This window comes from Heterocephalus glaber, unplaced genomic scaffold, assembly GCF_053883595.1.
Source record: "Heterocephalus glaber isolate CG9 unplaced genomic scaffold, H.glaber_assembly_v1.0 deba00001532, whole genome shotgun sequence".
NCBI lineage: Eukaryota > Metazoa > Chordata > Mammalia > Rodentia > Bathyergidae > Heterocephalus > Heterocephalus glaber.
The window spans coordinates 24,095,432-24,112,801 of record NW_028258330.1 but is presented as its reverse complement, the minus strand read 5'-3'; the positions used below and the strand labels follow the sequence as shown (position 1 = coordinate 24,112,801).

The window sequence follows — 17,370 nt, the reverse complement described above, 5'->3', positions numbered from 1 at the left end:
AATCATACCTTACATAAAGCCAAAACTGAGCACATCAAATCCACTCTCAAAATTTTGGAAGTGATGAATGTGTACATTGTCTTATTGCACACATCATCAAATATAAATTTAAAATGTGTGCAAGCATATGTCAACTACACCTCAATAAAGTTTTTTTGGTTGATTTGTTTTGGCATGGTTTTTTGTTTTTTTTTTTTGAGATAAGGTTTCACTATGCAGTTCAAGCTGGCCTTGAACTTTCTATGTAGCCCAGGCTGGCCTCAGTCTCCCAAGTGCTGCAATTACAAGTATGTACCACCATGCCAGCTAATAAAGTTGCTATTAAAAAGAAAGAAAATTGCCCTCAAAATTCCCTAAAGACTCCCATAAAGTTCAGTAATCTACCATCTAATCTCAAACTATTAGCTTTTCTTTTACACATTTTGATTGTACTTAGGAACCATGTTTAACCAAAATACCTGCAATAGCCAAAACCAACGCAAATTTAGCAGCATGGGAAAACCGAATGTGAAGCAAAGAGTGGATTCATGACTTCCACTTCATGCTCAATCTTTGGCATTCCACACGTACTTACAGCAGGGAATGGATCAACTACACTACCATGAAAATTTTATCACTCCTTCCACCACCATCTTATTTTGTTTTTCACTAAGTCTCTCTTAATTTACTGAAGATGTGTCTCCATCAAAATAATAACTCAGACTAGACCAAAGACTCCTACATCTTCATCATTTTTATCTTCACTGTCTAGCACAGAACAAGTCCTAAAGATTTACTTAATAAATTTCAGTTTTTCAGTCATCTGTCTTAATCAGAAGATAGTGACAATAACAACATTACTATTACTTTATGTTTATATAGTGCTACACATACTACAGTTTGTGGTTTGACCATACAGACCTTGCTAGGCATGCAGAATTATAAATACAACCACTGAAAGTTGATATAAACCAGCTATCAACTCCTAAATCTAAAAAAATCAGTCTTCCTTAATCAGCTAACATGTCCATGATTAGTAACAGTAGATATAGCTGTGTAATAAAGCAAAGAAGGGCCAGGGATTTAGCTCAGTGGTTTCACCACTTGCTGTGCAAGTGCAAGGACCTGAGTTCGATCCCCAGTACCAAAAATAAATAAATAAATAAAGCAAAGAAATCTGATCACAAAGTATTCTGAGGGAATATGCAATCTCCTAGGAGGGAGAAGTAAAGGTACATTTCTTGTCAGCTAAGGGCAGCAGACATTAAGAAGGGGCCAGGGACATGCTAGCTGAGGGGGTCCAAGCTGTAGGGGGTGGAGGATACTTCTAACTAAGAGCATTTTGTGGCCTATCGATGGTTACAAACTACAGAAGCTGAGCAAATCAGCCACCTCTTCATCCTACTCTTTCCTCAAAGAGTCACAGACCTCAACACAGAGGCTGAATTTGGGCAGAGGTGCTCTTAGGCTGACTTTCAAAGATCAAAGATTAAGTCTTGATGAAGGCTACACTGGAGTACAGGCATCAACAGTTTACTGAAATCAACTAGATTAAGCTTATTTTCTCTTAGGAGGAAAATGAGAAAGAAAATATCTTCATGTCAACACTTACGTCTGTGGCATAGAGAATATCTACAATCCTCTGCAATACAGGGTCATTTTCCCCCTCATTCTCCTGACAAATCAATTCAATGTTCCTTAGCTTTCCGAAGTAGAAATCTCTTTCTTTCTCCAAGTCTTCAACAGTAAGTTTCAATACATTGACCTATTCAAGATATATTAATAAGAGTGAGACATGTGGCATTAACATAACAATAAAACATTACACAAACTTCTAACCCCAGAGGTGATATGGTCTTTAATAAAACTGCACAAAAACTTAGTTCAGTTTAATGTCAATTTTCTTCAGCCCCAGATAAATAGTATGTATTTGTTCAAGGTATTCTTGACGGTAACAGCTCCCAGGAATGGGCAGACTACATATAAGACCATACCTTGAGACATACAGGGCCTTCTTAGGAACTGAGAAAGGATCAAGGAGAAAAAAACTAAGGAAGCCAGAGACAAATATAGAAGTAGAACCCACAGAAAAATACAGGAGTAGAAATCCACAACCCAGCAAAGTTAAAAGACAATCATAAACTATGTCCCTACCAGGGGACTGTCAATCAAGTCCAATTCTGGTTGGTTGGGAAATCAATGGAAAGGTTGGATCTGATCCCTGAGGGGCTCAGCTTCGCAAAAAGAGGATATTAACAAATAAATCTCAGTACTTAGGTAAGAAATCTAGCCAAGAACAAGGGTCCTTTATGTATTTAATTTCAAATCTATGATGAAGAAATTCAATGTAACTCTCAATGAATACAAACTGCATGGCATACCCTTAACAGCCTCAACCTACAGGCAAAGCCCACAAGAGTAGCATGGAAAGCAAAGGTGCAGTGCTGAGAACAATTCTGGCAAGAAATTCTGAGAGCACCAGACGGCACCACAGAAATCTGGTCCAACCTTCTGAACATATACCTGCAAAAACACAACCAGATAGCTAATGCAGCTTTCCTTCAACCAGATGAAGAACCCAAACACAACTGAGATAAGTCCCACTGTAGGATGGAAGGAAGCTCCCTCTTCATAACCTGCAGTCAAAAAGCACTCAGGGTTAGGGTTGTGGCTCACTGGTAGAGCCACAGGTTCCATCCTCAGGACAAAAAAAAAAAACCTCTGTGGCTAGTAGTCAATTGTCACTCTTAGAATCTTTCCTTTTACAGTAGTAAATCAACAGTTCTTATCTAAGAAACCTAAGGAGGATGTTTTGGGCTTGCAATGGCCAAAACAGTAGCCATCAACCACATATGGTTATTTCACATGGCCAGAGGAAGTGAGATGAGCTAAGCTTTTTTGTATTTATTTTGAGACAGGATATCACTGTCTCAGTGCAGACTGGTCTTTAACTTACTATGTAAGCCCAGGCTGGTCAGGAACTCACAGTGATTCTCCTGTCTCAGCCTCCAGAGTGCTGGGATTACAGGCATGCACCACCACCCCTGGTACAAGCTATAAGTATTAAAATACAATCCAGACTTAAACACTGAGTACAGTCTTCAAAGAGCAAAACATCTCATTCAAAGTAAATTTCTCCAGGATGACTTAATAATGTAAAATCCTTATAAATCTCCTAAGGATATGAATATCATAAGGTAATCTGCGTAGAACAGTTTTGTTCTCTTAGCCTAATGACCATCTGGCTCCACATTTATCAAGAGCTACAAATTCAAATGCTTTCAGGGAGGACAGATCATACGAATGAACCAAGAGTCAGTAACAGACTAGACGAAGTACTCTGGCAACCTGGAAAAGGCCTGAAGTCTTTCACACTAATAAATTAAGCGGGGAGGGGAGCTGAGCACACACTTATAATACTAGCATTCTGAGAGGCTGACACAGAGGATCACAAGCCCAGCCTGGGCACCTTCGCAACTTGATGAGACCCCCATCTCAAAATAAAAAGTAAGAAAGGGGTGGGGATGTAACTCAGTGCAAAAGCCCTGGGTTCAATTCCCAGTACCATCAAAAAAAAAAAAAGTGCAAGACTAAGTACTTCAGTGGTAAAGATTGATCAACTGGATATATGTTTGATCAGTCTTCCAGGATCATGAAGTACAGTTTGTGAATTTTCAGCCTCTGCATCCTCAGCCTCTTGGCTTTCTATAGCACTGACAGAGATACACAACTAGAGCTCCAAACCTCGTCTTCAAGACCACAACCCTTCCCCACCTCAACTGCTAATATGCCACTGCACTGGCCATCCAAACCAGCTGATTCTGATCACCCCTCCAGGAAGGAAGCCTTCCCAGAGTCAACCACACTCATCCCTAAAAGACTGTGGCTCTTGCTTCTCATAACCCTCATTTGGGATTTGGTAACAGGCTGGCATTAAGTAAATCCTCTCCAACTATATTAAAAACCAGTTCTAGGCCCAGCCCAGGTCATCCATGCCTTGGAATTCTCTCCAAAGCTTAGCAGCAATTTGCCTGTGGTGAATAATTACAATTTTCAATGGTGCAAGAAACGAGCAATTTCCTCAATTCCTCACTGAGCAATGACTGACTGACCTTAACTTTGGAACCAGACATACCTGGGTTTCAATTCTTTCAGGAAATTTAACCTCTCCAAACAGCACTGGCCATACCTGTAAAACTAGAAGGTTGCCACAAAAGTGATATTAAAATACTTAAAGAGTGTGGCATAAGTGTTTTATAAAATTAGATGTTTTCTGTTATGAACATTCATGCATGTTATTTCATACATGAACCAAAAAACTTCTTCCTATGAACTTTTAGAGAACACCATAGAACCTACTCTATCAAGAGCACTTGAGCCAAGTGCAGTGGTGCATGCCTATAATTCCAGCTCTCGAGAGGCTGAGGCAAGAGTATCATTATGAGTTTGAGGCCAATCTGGGGTTAAAGCCTACCTAAACAACATAGTAAGACCATCTCAAATAAAAAAAAGTGTCGGGGCATGGTGGTGCCCAACACTTGGGAGGCTGAGCCAGGAGGATTACTACCAGTTCAAGGCCAGCCTGAACTGCATAGCAAGACCCTGTCTCAAAAAACAAAAAAAAGTGGGCCAGGGATAAAGCTCAGTGGTTTCACCACCTGCTGCGCAAGTGCAAGGACCTGAGTTCAATCCCCGGTACAAAAAAACAAACAAACAAAAAGAAGTAGTAGGAGTAGTTAGTTCCCAGAGGCTGACTTGTCCCAGAGAAACATAATGACAGAACCAGTCTCACTTCTCCCCAGACCTATGTCACCCAAGACCCATGCTGTCACACAGGACACTGTCTGAGCCGAGAGCAACAATCCCAGAGAATCTGGTGCAGCTACTCTTGGAGAGCACAGGACCAACTTCTTGGCCACCTCATTTCACAATGACCACTCTTCACCCCCATATTTTTCTCCAAAACTGTCTCCTCTGTACATCCATGCCTCTAAACAGATACAGGAAGTCTCCTTTGTCTCCAGGACATCTGTACTTCCTCAACACTGACCACAGGGTGACTAAGTCAAAAGAGTTATCCAAAAGTAAACAAAGAAACTAACTAGTAAGGAAAATGTTTAAAAGCCTAAAGACTGTCCTGAGCCACAGAAGCCTCTGGTAAGTACCTTAGAGATGTTTAATCCTGAAGACATTTCAAATCACTGAACAGTTAAGAACAAAACCAAAAGAGCAATAGCCCTTTCATACCAGTCCACTTGATTCCAATCTCTAGAAACTCTAGTTTTTACTCCGAACCCGAGAATCCTCAGAACATTCTAGAAACATCCAACAGAGTTCTAGTGTTTTTGGGGGTTTTTTTTTTTTGGTACCAGGGATCGAACTTGAGACCTTGCACTTGCAAGGCAGGCGGTGGAACCACTGAGCTAAATCCCTGGCCCCCAGAGTTCTGTTTTAAGGCTGATTTCCAGACATAGGTATCCATCAAGCGAGGCAGAAAAGCCTGACCCACCCTCTTCCCCCACCCTCAACTCTCCCATCCACATTGCCACCAAGGGCTGACAGGACAAATGTCACAGGAGTTTCAAGGACTGGTCTGGCCAGCAAACAAGGCAGGTATTCCTCTACAAGCATGGCAAGCCTCCCCTAGTCACTGCAGCCAGGAAAACGCCAATGATTAAGGCAGTGCCTACCTGCTGCATCAGTTCAGCTGCTTCATCATCCCCGTTGCCCACACTAGGATTCTTCCGCACCACCCCGGGGCCAGCCTTAGGAGTCACAGTAGTTCTCTGTGTTGAAATGGGTCTCTGTGGAGCTGAGAAAACATCAGACTTTTTAAAGAGAAATTTCAAAAATAAGCAAAAACCTATAGACATCAAGGAAAGGATGTGATCAACTACTTTCCACACATGTCCAGTGAAGAGAATGAGTGCGAGTCAGCCCTATCATGGGAGACAATAAACATCTCACATTTGCCTAAAGTGGTTTTTATCCTGGTAGCACGGTTACGTACCAGTTTTTGGCACGCTGTTTTCATGCCAAGACTAAGTCTTCCTGTGAGGTCTCTACTCTACTGCAGTGAACTGAATTGTCATATGAAAGAGGTGCAGTCATTCTGCTACATACAGATGATGCACCTTAACCCAGCTTTAACCAACTCCACAAGCAGGGTAGCTTCACAGATCAAAAGTAAAACCTGAGCCAAAAGTAGATCACAATTCCAGCTGCTGGAACCAACTGTTCCCCATCTGAAAAACAAATCCCTCCTGATTCTTAACTTCACACTCACTGGATTAGAACAAGGAAGAAGGGTGGGGATTTAGCTCAGTGGTTCCATCGCCTACCTCACAAGCTGAAGGTCCCAAGTTTGATCCCCAGTACCCAAAAAAAAGAAGACATTTCTGAAATCGTTACCAGGGATTTAGCTCAGTGATGCCACCGCCTGCCTCACAAGGGCAAGGCCCCGAGTTCAATCCCCAGAACCAAAAAAAAAAAAAAAAAAAAAATACACAGTAAGATAAAACACCAATTTAACTACATAAAATTTTAAAGGGCCAGGGATTAGCTCAGTGGCGCCGTGCCTGCCTCACAAGTGTAAGGTCCTGAGTTCGATCCCCAGTACTGCAAAAAAAGTACAAGTAAGGAGTGATAAGGCTGGCAAAGCCTGTTCTTATCACTATATATCAAAACTTCTAACTTTTGCTCACTTTTTAGAAGGTGTTTAGAAGGGTCAGGAGAGAAAAGCATCTCACTGACTAGGATTTATAGATTTCTCTTAGTATTTATTACCAAAAGCAGACAAAGCAGTGGCCAACCTATCTGCAGGTTAAAGTAATCAGGAATGGTTTAGGGGGATGGGGATTTTGCTCAGTGGCACCACACCTGCCTCACAAGTGCAAGGTCCTGAGTTCGATCCCTGGTACCAAAAAAAAAAAAAAAAAAGAATGGATTACTTCAAAATAAATGTATTGTTCATGATTTCACTTATTCAATTAACAATTATTCTGTAATATTTGTACATTAAGCCAGGCTGGATCTAATCTTCCTGACATCCATAATTTATAACCATAGGCCTTTTGTCTAGAGTAACAAACACTGGCTCTAAGATATGTTTATCCTGAAGACTAAATGATTATTACAACTCTCCAATCAATTGTTAACAGCACCTGAAAAGTGAAATGTACAGGGTTACCTATCCAATTGCCATTCTAAACAAGGTTAAACACAGAGTTAACATGCAGTCCAGGAATTCTGCTCCAAAACATGTCTAGACAGAAATCATGTATGAATCTTAGTGGCATTACTCATAAACAGCCGAAAAGTAGAAAAACCAGAAATAGCCATAACTGATAAATAAGATACGGTAGTCCTACTAAAATATTATTCTGCAATAAAAAGAATGAAGCAAAGCCAGGCATGGTGGTGCAAGCCTGTAATCCCAGCACTCAAGAGGTTGAGGCAGCAGGATTGCCACAAGTTCAAGGCCAGCCTAGGCTACACAGTAAGTTCAAGTCAGCCTGAATTATAGAATGAGAGCTTGCCTCAAAAAAAAAAAAAGGAAGAAAAGAAAAAGAATGAGGTAATGATAAATGCTACAGCATGGATGAACCTTAAAAACATGCTAAGTCAAAGAAGCCAGATGCAAAGACCACATATTCTATGATTTCATTTATATAAAATGTCTAAAACAGGCAAATCCACAGATAGATTAGTGGTTGCCTAGGAAGAACAGAGAAGAGTTGCAATAAGAGGTGACTGCTATTGAGCACACAGGTTTCTTCTTGGAGTGATAAGAAAGTTCTAATAAACACTGTGGTAATGGCTGCACAACTCTTTTGACTATGCTAAACAAACATATACACAAACTTTTTTTGCAGCACTGAGGACAATACCCACAGCTTCACACATGCTACAGAAGCATTCTATCACTGAGCTATATCCTTGGCCCTTTTTATTTTGAGACTAGGTCTCTAACTTGCAATCCTCCCTCCTCAGCCTCCCAGGTAGCTGGGATTACAGGCATACATCACTAAGATCGGCTTAAATTAAGCATTTTAAACAGGTGAAATGCACGGCACACCAATAATATCGCAATAAAACTGTTAGTGACTTAGTGAGACCCTGTCTCAAAAATAAAAAGGGCTAGGGATATTGCTTAGTGCAAAGAAAGCCTTGAGTTCAATCCCCAGTACCAGAAAGAAAAAAAAAAGTACTGAACAAACCATCTGTACCCACAACCTGGACCAGCCTGTCTCTAGATACTATGGGATCTTAACTAATATTACTTCTTGCTATCTTTTAGGAAAGAAGGAATTAGCATCTATAGAATATCTACCCTGCTTCAACATAAGTGTATGCTCTATGAACAACTAATGTAAACACACCCTGGGAAACCTATCAAGCCAAAAATTTCTCAAGATGGTCTCTAAAAACAGCCCTCCTACACACCATACCCTAGCCCACCCCACCTCTCAGATTCTGCTACCATCAGAGCATACCACAGCTGCTCACCAGTCAAAGCTATAGAGAAGTAGTCATGAGTAAGCACAGGAAGCTGCAGACAGCCTAGAGTGAGCCCTGTGACCTAGAAAACTCCTTCAGGTCCTAGGAACCCAGGCCTGATTGTAACTTACCTTCAAGGTTCTTGTGAAAGCTCTCTTATGTGAGCTAGCATGAGGGATTTTCTATTCCATACAACTAGAGAGCTTTGGCAAAATGGCATACAGTAACTCCTGCAAGCCTCAAAGACCACCCTCTGGGGCAAATATTAAATTTTCCACTTTACAGAGGAATCTGTGGGGGCAGAGTGAAGGGACTCACATAGGGCTGCATAGAACACACATACACACAGATCTTTCTCATGCCAGAATCCATCCCCACATCAAATACATAGGATTAGGCTTCTAAAGATCCCAAACCTGTAGCTCTGCAAAAAGTTCTGAGTCAGGGCTAGGGACACAGCTCAGCACCACAGCACTTTACTAGCATGCCCAAGGTCCTGGGTTAAACCCTCAACACTTCCCACCCCAAAACTCTGATTCAATGTGAATGAAAGAATACCTGGAATACTATTATTTGGATGTGATGTCTAGGGCTGTGTTTTTGTTTTCTTACCTGCACTGCTAGAGCTGAGAGGTTTCTTCGGTTTATTCAGAGCCGGAGCAACAAGGGAAGGAGCCACTGCAGTTTCCTGACCTTGTCTGGCAGCTACAGGGTCATACTCTTTTCCATCGTAGTTTGCATCAAAAAACTTCTTGAACCACTGAACGAATTCAAAATTGTCCTGAAACTTTCCTTTTACTAATTTATCCACAGGAATTATCTGCAAAGAAATTATCAAGAAAGAGGTTTTTGACAAGTATCAAATCTGTCCAGGTGTCAAATCAAATTAAAGCTCTCCCAAAAGGAGGGGAAAATTTTTTACAGAACTTAGTGCTAAGTCCCTAGAAATTTATAGTGCAAATTTCACTTCTATTTGCCTTCAACAGAGTACCAATGCCTCACCAGTCCCTCAAACTTATGAAAAGGAAACTGAAAAAGAAGAACAAGTACCATTAAATCACATATAAACATCCAAATCCAGGCTAAGATGTGATATAAGAACCATTCCACTAAAAAAGGAAATCCCTAGTCACAACAGTGCCTGTTACAAAGCATGAAATCTACAGCACAAACCAACCACAGGCCTCCACACGGAAAATTCTAACTTGAAAATTGGTCAAGGTGCAGAATCAAATAATTTCTACAAAACGACATTTTTCAAGTAATTCAAGTCCTATTAAAACATACTCAAGGACCCCACAAGTTTCTTTTACTGTACAAGAACACTGTATTATTAGCATTATTTCAAATCACTGAGGTATTGACAAGAGTCGAACTATCATCTTTTTTTGTTTCTGCAGTACTGGGGACCCAACCAAGGGCTTCCTACATGCTAGACAAACACTCCTATCACTGAGCCATATCTTCAGCCCTTTTTATTTTTATTTTTGAGACAGGATCTCCCTAAGTTGCCTAGGCTGGCATCAAATAAGCAATTCTCTTGCCTCAGCCTCCCAAAGAGCTAGGATTACAGGCATGCTATCTTCCAATTTCCAAGAATTCCAACTACAATGGAATTATTACATATATATATATATATATATATATATATATATATATACACGAAAAACTTGTATAAATATTTTAATACTAAATTTATTGAGACATCATGAAAATCCTAATGTTTATGTAGACAAAACAGTCAATTTACCAGGAGTCAATGTTTGCTTTGTATTTTATACAAGTTTTTCTTTTCCTGAAGTGTGCATACATTTTTTTGGTGGACAATTACATATACATACACAAACACATATATATGACCTGAGTGTGGTGGTACACACTTATAATCCTAGTTACTCAGGAACACATAACCCTATGAGTTCAAGACTAACCTAGACGAAACAGACCCTCTCCAGAAACAAAAAAAAAGCAGGACGTGGTGGTACATGCCTGTAATTCCAGAATTCAGGAGGCTGAGGCAGGAGGACTGCTGTAAGTTCAAGGCTAACTTGGGCCACAAAGACAGTTCCAAGGCCAGCATACACTACATAGCAATACCCTGTCTCAAAAAACCAAAAAGTGTGTGTATGTACAACTATTATGCATCAATTAAAATTTTTTAAACATAAAAACTACGCAAGTCTAAACTACATCTACCTATTTGAAAAATAAATATGCTTTTTAAAAACTTTGTATGACACTGAAATATTTACAAATTAAAAAAAAATTTTTTTTCGGTTTTTTGAGACAAGGTCTTGTTATGGAGGCCAGGCTAGCCTCAAATTTGCAGCAATCCTCCTGCCTTAGCCTGACAAGTCATGGGATTACAGGCGTGCGCCATCATACCCGGCACAAATGAAATATTATGTCTGGACCCAGGAATACAGTTCAGTAGTAGGATATTGTACTTGCCTAGCATGCATGAGACCCTTGGTTCAATTCCCAGCACAACAGGAAATAAAAGTACTTCTGGGTTCACTAAAATAATCCAGAAGTATAGAGTATGACTGAGCTAAAACAAAACTGGTCATGATAACCACTGAGGTACATCACAGAAGATTAACACTACTCTACTTTCGTACTATTAGAAATTTTCCATATTTAAAATATATACATACATGTAATACCAGTGCTTATTTTATTTTACACACTGTATACAAATAAAATTAAATAAAAACAAGACTGATTTCAAAATAAATAAAAACCAGACACAGTAGCAAGGTAATTAAGGACAATATAGGCTTTACCCCCTGCCCGAAAAAAATGATCCCTCAAAAAAATGGCTTAAAAGGATAAGCCTTTTCAATGTGGAGGAAAAACAAATCCCTTAATTTTCCTATCTACTATTATCTGCTAAAACAGAGGTAATATGTTTGCTAATGAAATCTGGTGGACCATGTTTCTGATATCAAATAACCTTTGGAAAGGAGGATGCTTCCCAGTACCCACCAAAGTTCCTGCTATGAAGGGCAAATATTTCTAGAATCTTCTTTATTGGTACTATTTATTCATATATAGTATGCTTTGCAAAAACAAATCCAAAAATTAAGAAAGTCAGATCCTAGACTAACAGAGATTAAACAATAGTATTAAAAAAAAAAATCACTGGTACAGATTTATAAGTTGAATCTTCCAAACAGTTACTAAATTCATAGCTGATAAAGAAGATATACAGGTGGCTGGGTGTGATGGTGCACACCTGTGATCCTAGCTAAGGCAGGAAGATCACTGCAAGTTTGAGGCCAGTGTGGGCTATATAGTGAGTTCAAGGCCAGCCTGAACTAAACAGTTGAGACCCTGTCTCAAAAAAAAAGAGACAGAGGAGAGTAGAGGTAGGAGGGTAGATAAGGTTGCTCCATGTAAATTGTACATTAACTAGAGAAAAAAGAGCTATGTAAACTGGGGAAAAGAGATCATCTAAGTCATGGGCTCCTGTCAGTGTCCTTAGTAACAAGCATTAACTGAGGAAAAAATAACTTAAATGAAGGAATAAAATTTACTTACTTTGTCAACACCCATCCTTTTAAAACCTGCTTGCAGTATTTTGAAGTTCTGGATATATTCATGTTCTAGCTTAGCTTGGAATTTCACTTTCTTCAAGGCAATGGAGCCAGGGAAAAGCATGTCCATAAACTGACAATAGGCAGCCCCTGAATGAACAATAACCACACAAAAATACAACAAACACTAGGTTACTAAATGCGACTGATAAAGAAGCATGGTCAATTTTTTCCCAGATCCACTTAACCCAAACATAATTTTAAAGTTGTAAGCAGAGCATGGTGGTACACACCTGTAATCTCAGCACTTGGGAGGCTGAGGCAGGAAGATCACCAGGAATTCGAGGCCAGCCTGGGCTACATAGTGAGTTCAAGGCCAGTTTGAACTACATAGTGAGGCCCTGAAGTTGTAAGATAGACATACAAAACCAAAAGCTTCATCACCACTTGAATTCAAAGTCAATTTTGAAAAATCTATTAACAAGACCTGGGCCTGGTGGCACACACCTGAATCCCAGGACTCTGGGATGCTGAACCAACAGGATTGCAAATTCAAGCCCAACCTAGGCAACTTAGTAAGGACCTGTTTCAAAACACTAGTAAGATGAAAAAAATTATGAAGGCCTGGTGATGTATCCTAGTGCAAAGGCCTAGTACTGAAAAAAAAAAAATTAACAAGACTGGGTTTTTTTCCTCCTGTGGTAGTGAGATCAAACACAGACTCTAGCACTATGAAAATGTTCTACCAATAAGCTATACCTCCAGTCCTTTTTATTTTGAGACAGAATCTTACTAAGGTACCCAGGTTGCCCCTGAACTTGATCCTATTTCAGCTTCCCTAGTAGCTGGGACTACAGGTATATAATAACATGCTACAGGGCTAATAAGACTGTGGTTTTACCTGATAAGTTCTGTAACACACTTGCAATTTGGAAGCCTATAGCTAGGAAGAAAAGAATGTTTCTATTGAATATAAAACTCCACACCTATGATCCCAGCACTGGTGATGCTGAGGCATTAAGATTACTGCAATGTTGTTTCTTTTTTTTTTTTGGACCAGATTGAACTAGGGTCCTTGCGCTTGCACAGCAGAGGGCGAAACCACTGAGCTAAATCCCTGGCCCTGATTGCTGCAATTTTGAAGCCTATCTGGGCTGCATAGTGAGTTCAAGGCCAGCCTAAATATACAGCCAGACCCTGTCTCAAAACAAACAAACAAACAAAAATCATCATGACAATCATACAACCACTAGAGAGAAAAGTGAATGCCTAGAATAAAGGAAAACAAAGATGACATTGTCTAGTTTTTCACAAGGACACAGCCTCCTCTCCACAAGGGTCGGCCAGTGCGGGGCAGGGGGAATTGCAAAGATCCACCTTCTGCCCTAGGTTAAAAAACTGCAGAAGGCCTGGTGGGGGTATAACTCAATGGCAGTATACTTCACTAGCTTACACAAAGCCCTAGGTTGAATTCCCAGCATTGGCCCTCCCCAAAGAAGTAATTTTTTATAAACAAAGTTGAAGACATTTTGTGCCTCACTATTAACAAAACGTAAATTATACTTTGTATTTTAAACACTACTATAATAACTACATGTATTCTATCCTATTTACTCACCAATTGCATTCCTTCCCCTACTTGCCCATTTTTTTCTAGTCCCCAAAAATCATTCTAGTGGTGCTTAAACTTTCCAGGAATATCATTTCTCTGATGCCTACCAAGCTGACCTCTCCTAATTCACAGTAGGCCTCGCTGTGCACTTACTGCCCTTCAGGGCATTTCACCAAAGGAGCAAGGTGGGAAGGAGGCAAGAAAACCAGTGCAGAACAGTGAGCGTTCTGCTGGACTCAGGGGCACCATAAAATGTATATTCAACTTTATATCAGGCCAAAATGCTCCCTGCCAGGTCCAGCATAAAGAATGTCATCATTATTATAAAGACACGTTAATGACCACGGTGACATTCTTTGTAGCATCTTTAGAAAGTGAAATCTTGATTTTCAGGTGGCTTATTTACTTATTCATCAAAGGACACTCTTTAATGTACTAAGCATTCCATTAGCAATATTTACATTTTTAAAAATAGGGGGCCAGGGATTTAGCTCTCGCAAGCGCAAGGTCCTGAGTTCGGTCCCCGGTACAGGGGTTGGGGGGACAGTGTTGCCCAATGCTACGTAAACAAGAGGCCAAGTTTAGGAACACATTCAAGCATCCTAATTCCCAGTTCTTTTCCATATCATTATAAGCCCTCCTGAGATGCCATACAGTTCAATCAATAAGCACTATTTTCTGGATGTGGGGGGCAAAAATAACTATATCATGCCACTATACTCTTGCTGGCTGAAACAGGATTAATATACAAGGGAAAACATTAAGACCGCACTAAAAGGAATGAGAGATAGCTCAGTGGTCCACCTCTTGCCTAGCATGTGTGAGGCCTCAGGTTTGATACCTAACACTGGAAAAAGAGAAAAAAGACTCATTAAGAACCAACAAAGCTGAGCTGAACATGGTGGTACATGCCTATTATCCCAGCACTCTAGGAGGCTGAGGCAAGAGGATTGCAAGTGCCAGCTCAGACCAGGCAACTTAGTGATTTAACAAGACTGTGTCTCAAAATTTAAAAAAAAAAAAAAGACCAGAAGAAAATACAATGTATTAGGTTAAGCCACATGTATTTAGTAGATTTAAAATGGTGAATAACGGCCATGGGGAAGGGATACAGAATGCGTTCTATTCTGTAAATGTTTAATTTGTACTACAGTATTTTTATAATCAAAATACAGAAAAGGGTAGTTTTTTTTCAAAGAAAAAAAAGTATATCAGCTATTTCTTAAAGGAAAACAGCTGAAAACTCCTAACCTAGAAATGTCTCAACTGGGTAGAGAACAGTTAAAGGGGGGGCCTTCCTTTATCTCTGCCTTAATGACAAATGTGGTCATGACCAGAGCAGAAGCTGACTACACAGCAGGGCTAGAAAAGGACCTCTCTTCAGTTCAGGAGACAAACAGAACCTTGTGAAAGAGCCTCAAAAGATGTTCCTCAGGCCTGAGATGACAGGAGAGAGGTGGAATCATGGCCTCAAAGGGAGTACATGGAAATGCCTGAGGGGAAAGCAGAGCTAGGATTTAGGTAATGAGACAGGGGAGAAACATCCTAAGTAAAGTAAGGGAGGCCTGATTAAGAGCATGGTATCACTCCCAGAATAGGTGCAGGCCATAAACAGTAGAACAGAAACAAGAATGACAAAGTGTCTTATGTGAACTCAAGGGCTATCGAGGTTCCACAAGAAGCTGGGGAAAAAGGAAGCCAGAATACCTCTCCTATTCTCTGCAGCACAGGAAGTATGAAGGCAGCCAGGCTGCAGAGGAGAAAAGGAGAAAAGTGAATGTCTGGTGAAAGTTCTATATGGACAAAACACCATGCTGTGGCCTTGAGAAAACACAAAGGGTCCTTAATATGGAATGAAACTGGGAGAACAGAGGAACGGTTGGCAACAAGCAGTGGTGGTCCCTTTTTGACAAAAGGAATCCCTGATCAAAAACATTCTGTGATCAGATTTTTCCTTGATCACTTACCTTTCCAAAATATGTGATGGCTTGCTCTCCAAAGAAGGAAGATTACAGAATTAACAATGAATCTTAAAACAAACTGCCAACTCATCACTAAAACTTACCCTCCCTCACCTTATCTCACCATCAGAGCTACACAAAGGTTTGTGTACAATGCAGAGGGGCCAGAAGCCCATGGTGCTACTCAACCACTTCACAGGCAGCCAGCACACTAACAGGGCAGGACCTCAGAGCTTTACCCTCTCAAGGCAAAAACCTATTCTTACCTTTTAAGAATAAAAGGTGGAGGGCCAGGGATTTAGCTCAGTGGTTTTGCCACCTGCTGTGCAGGCCCAAGGACCAGAGTTCAATCCCCGGTACCAAAAAAAAAAGAATAAAAGGTGGAGAAGTATGACTACCACCAACCATTCTGCTTGGTGGATAATTCTGGTCTGGTTGAGTTCTGCTCAAATGAGGAAAGATTGGAAAGGATCAAGCACCAGGGCTAAAGGCCTCCCGGGACCTCAGAAAGCACAAAGAACTGAGGAAACTAGGAGACTCCCTTCACTCCTACCTTCAATCACCAGGAAACAGACTGGAGTATCTATGGCTCATCCTGTTTGGTCTCATACCGGTAACAAGACCCAGGTTTCAAAACATCAACACGAAACACAATGCAACCATCTACATATTCCAAGAGAGATTCTACACAACTTTTAAGAGGAAGACTAGTTAATGAATGAATATGTCTGTCTACACATGACATGTAAGTGCCCCCCACTTAGCACTTTCTAAAGGGAAAAAAACAGTATCTGAGATAAGTGGTAAGCATCAAGCAAAACTAGCGTATTTCATGGGTTTTACAATGAAACAATATTATAACTATTTACATATAACTTACATTTGTTTAACTCTCTTCCAAATGCTTCTTTAATAAAAGATGTAATACGTAGGGAGTATAAAGCACGTGGAAGGCCGGGGATTTACCTCAGTGGTGCCACCTGCCTCACAAGCACAAGGTCCTGAATTTGATCCCTGGTACCAAGAGAGAAAAAGGAGATGGGGGGGGGGGGGAGAGGAGAGGGGGGAGAGAAGGGGGGGGGAGGGAGAGAGAGAGAGAGAGAGACTAGCCAGGTATAGTGGCACACACCTGTAGTCCCAGCACTTCGGAGCTTGAGGCAGGAGAATCCCTGTGAGTTTGAGAACCTGGGCTACATAGTGAGTTCAAAGCCAGCCTAGACTATACAGTGAGATCCTGTCTCAAAAAAAACACATGTGGACTATGTGGTCAGAAAGACCTTAAATCAAACTTAGGCTTGTAATGCATAAGCTGTGCCTCTGAGGAATCTCTCTTTGTCTGTAAAGTAGGGATGTGGCCCCTCCAGAGATCTGAACTCACTTCCAGGGTCTCGTACAGAGCCAACAGCTAAAGCTATTACTATAGGGGACCCTCTCAATGGCCAAACCAGGGGTCAAGTACTACTGTCCCAGCTTACAGATGAGAAACTACAACACAAAGGGGCACATCCAAAGTCACTTCGTGCTCCACCTGGGGCCTAACAGCTCCCTGCTTGCACAAGACAAACCTGGGGCCAGACTGACACATACACAACTTATCAACATAAATAGACTGCATTTTCCAATTAACTAAGTGAGATATGCATTGTGGAGTATTTACAGAAAGAGGAGAATTTGCTGGGGGAAAAGCTGGCTCCAATGAAAAAGATGACCTCATTCCTACGTTAAGTCATGCATCATGCAGCAAACAAGTGCTTTAAAAGCCTCAAACAAAGGGCCAAGG

At 40.7% G+C, this 17,370-nt stretch overlaps 1 protein-coding gene across 3 annotated transcripts in view; it reads right to left on the bottom strand.

Moving 5' to 3' along the window:
• The window catches only part of Mapre1 (microtubule associated protein RP/EB family member 1), a 28,513-nt gene that overhangs the window by 1,872 nt on the left and 9,271 nt on the right, over positions 1-17,370 (bottom strand). For 2 of the 3 annotated variants that reach the window (XM_004867952.4, XM_087188872.1), the window contains 4 exons: positions 12,022-12,167; positions 9,091-9,298; positions 5,670-5,791; positions 1,592-1,744 (listed from right to left, as the gene is read on the bottom strand). In XM_004867952.4, the coding sequence (XP_004868009.1) occupies positions 1,592-1,744; positions 5,670-5,791; positions 9,091-9,298; positions 12,022-12,167 (629 nt within the window). Of the gene's footprint in view, positions 1-1,591; positions 1,745-5,669; positions 5,792-9,090; positions 9,299-12,021; positions 12,168-12,310; positions 12,419-17,370 lie in introns of all 3 variants that reach the window. The other variant, XM_087188871.1, reaches the window with a different exon arrangement.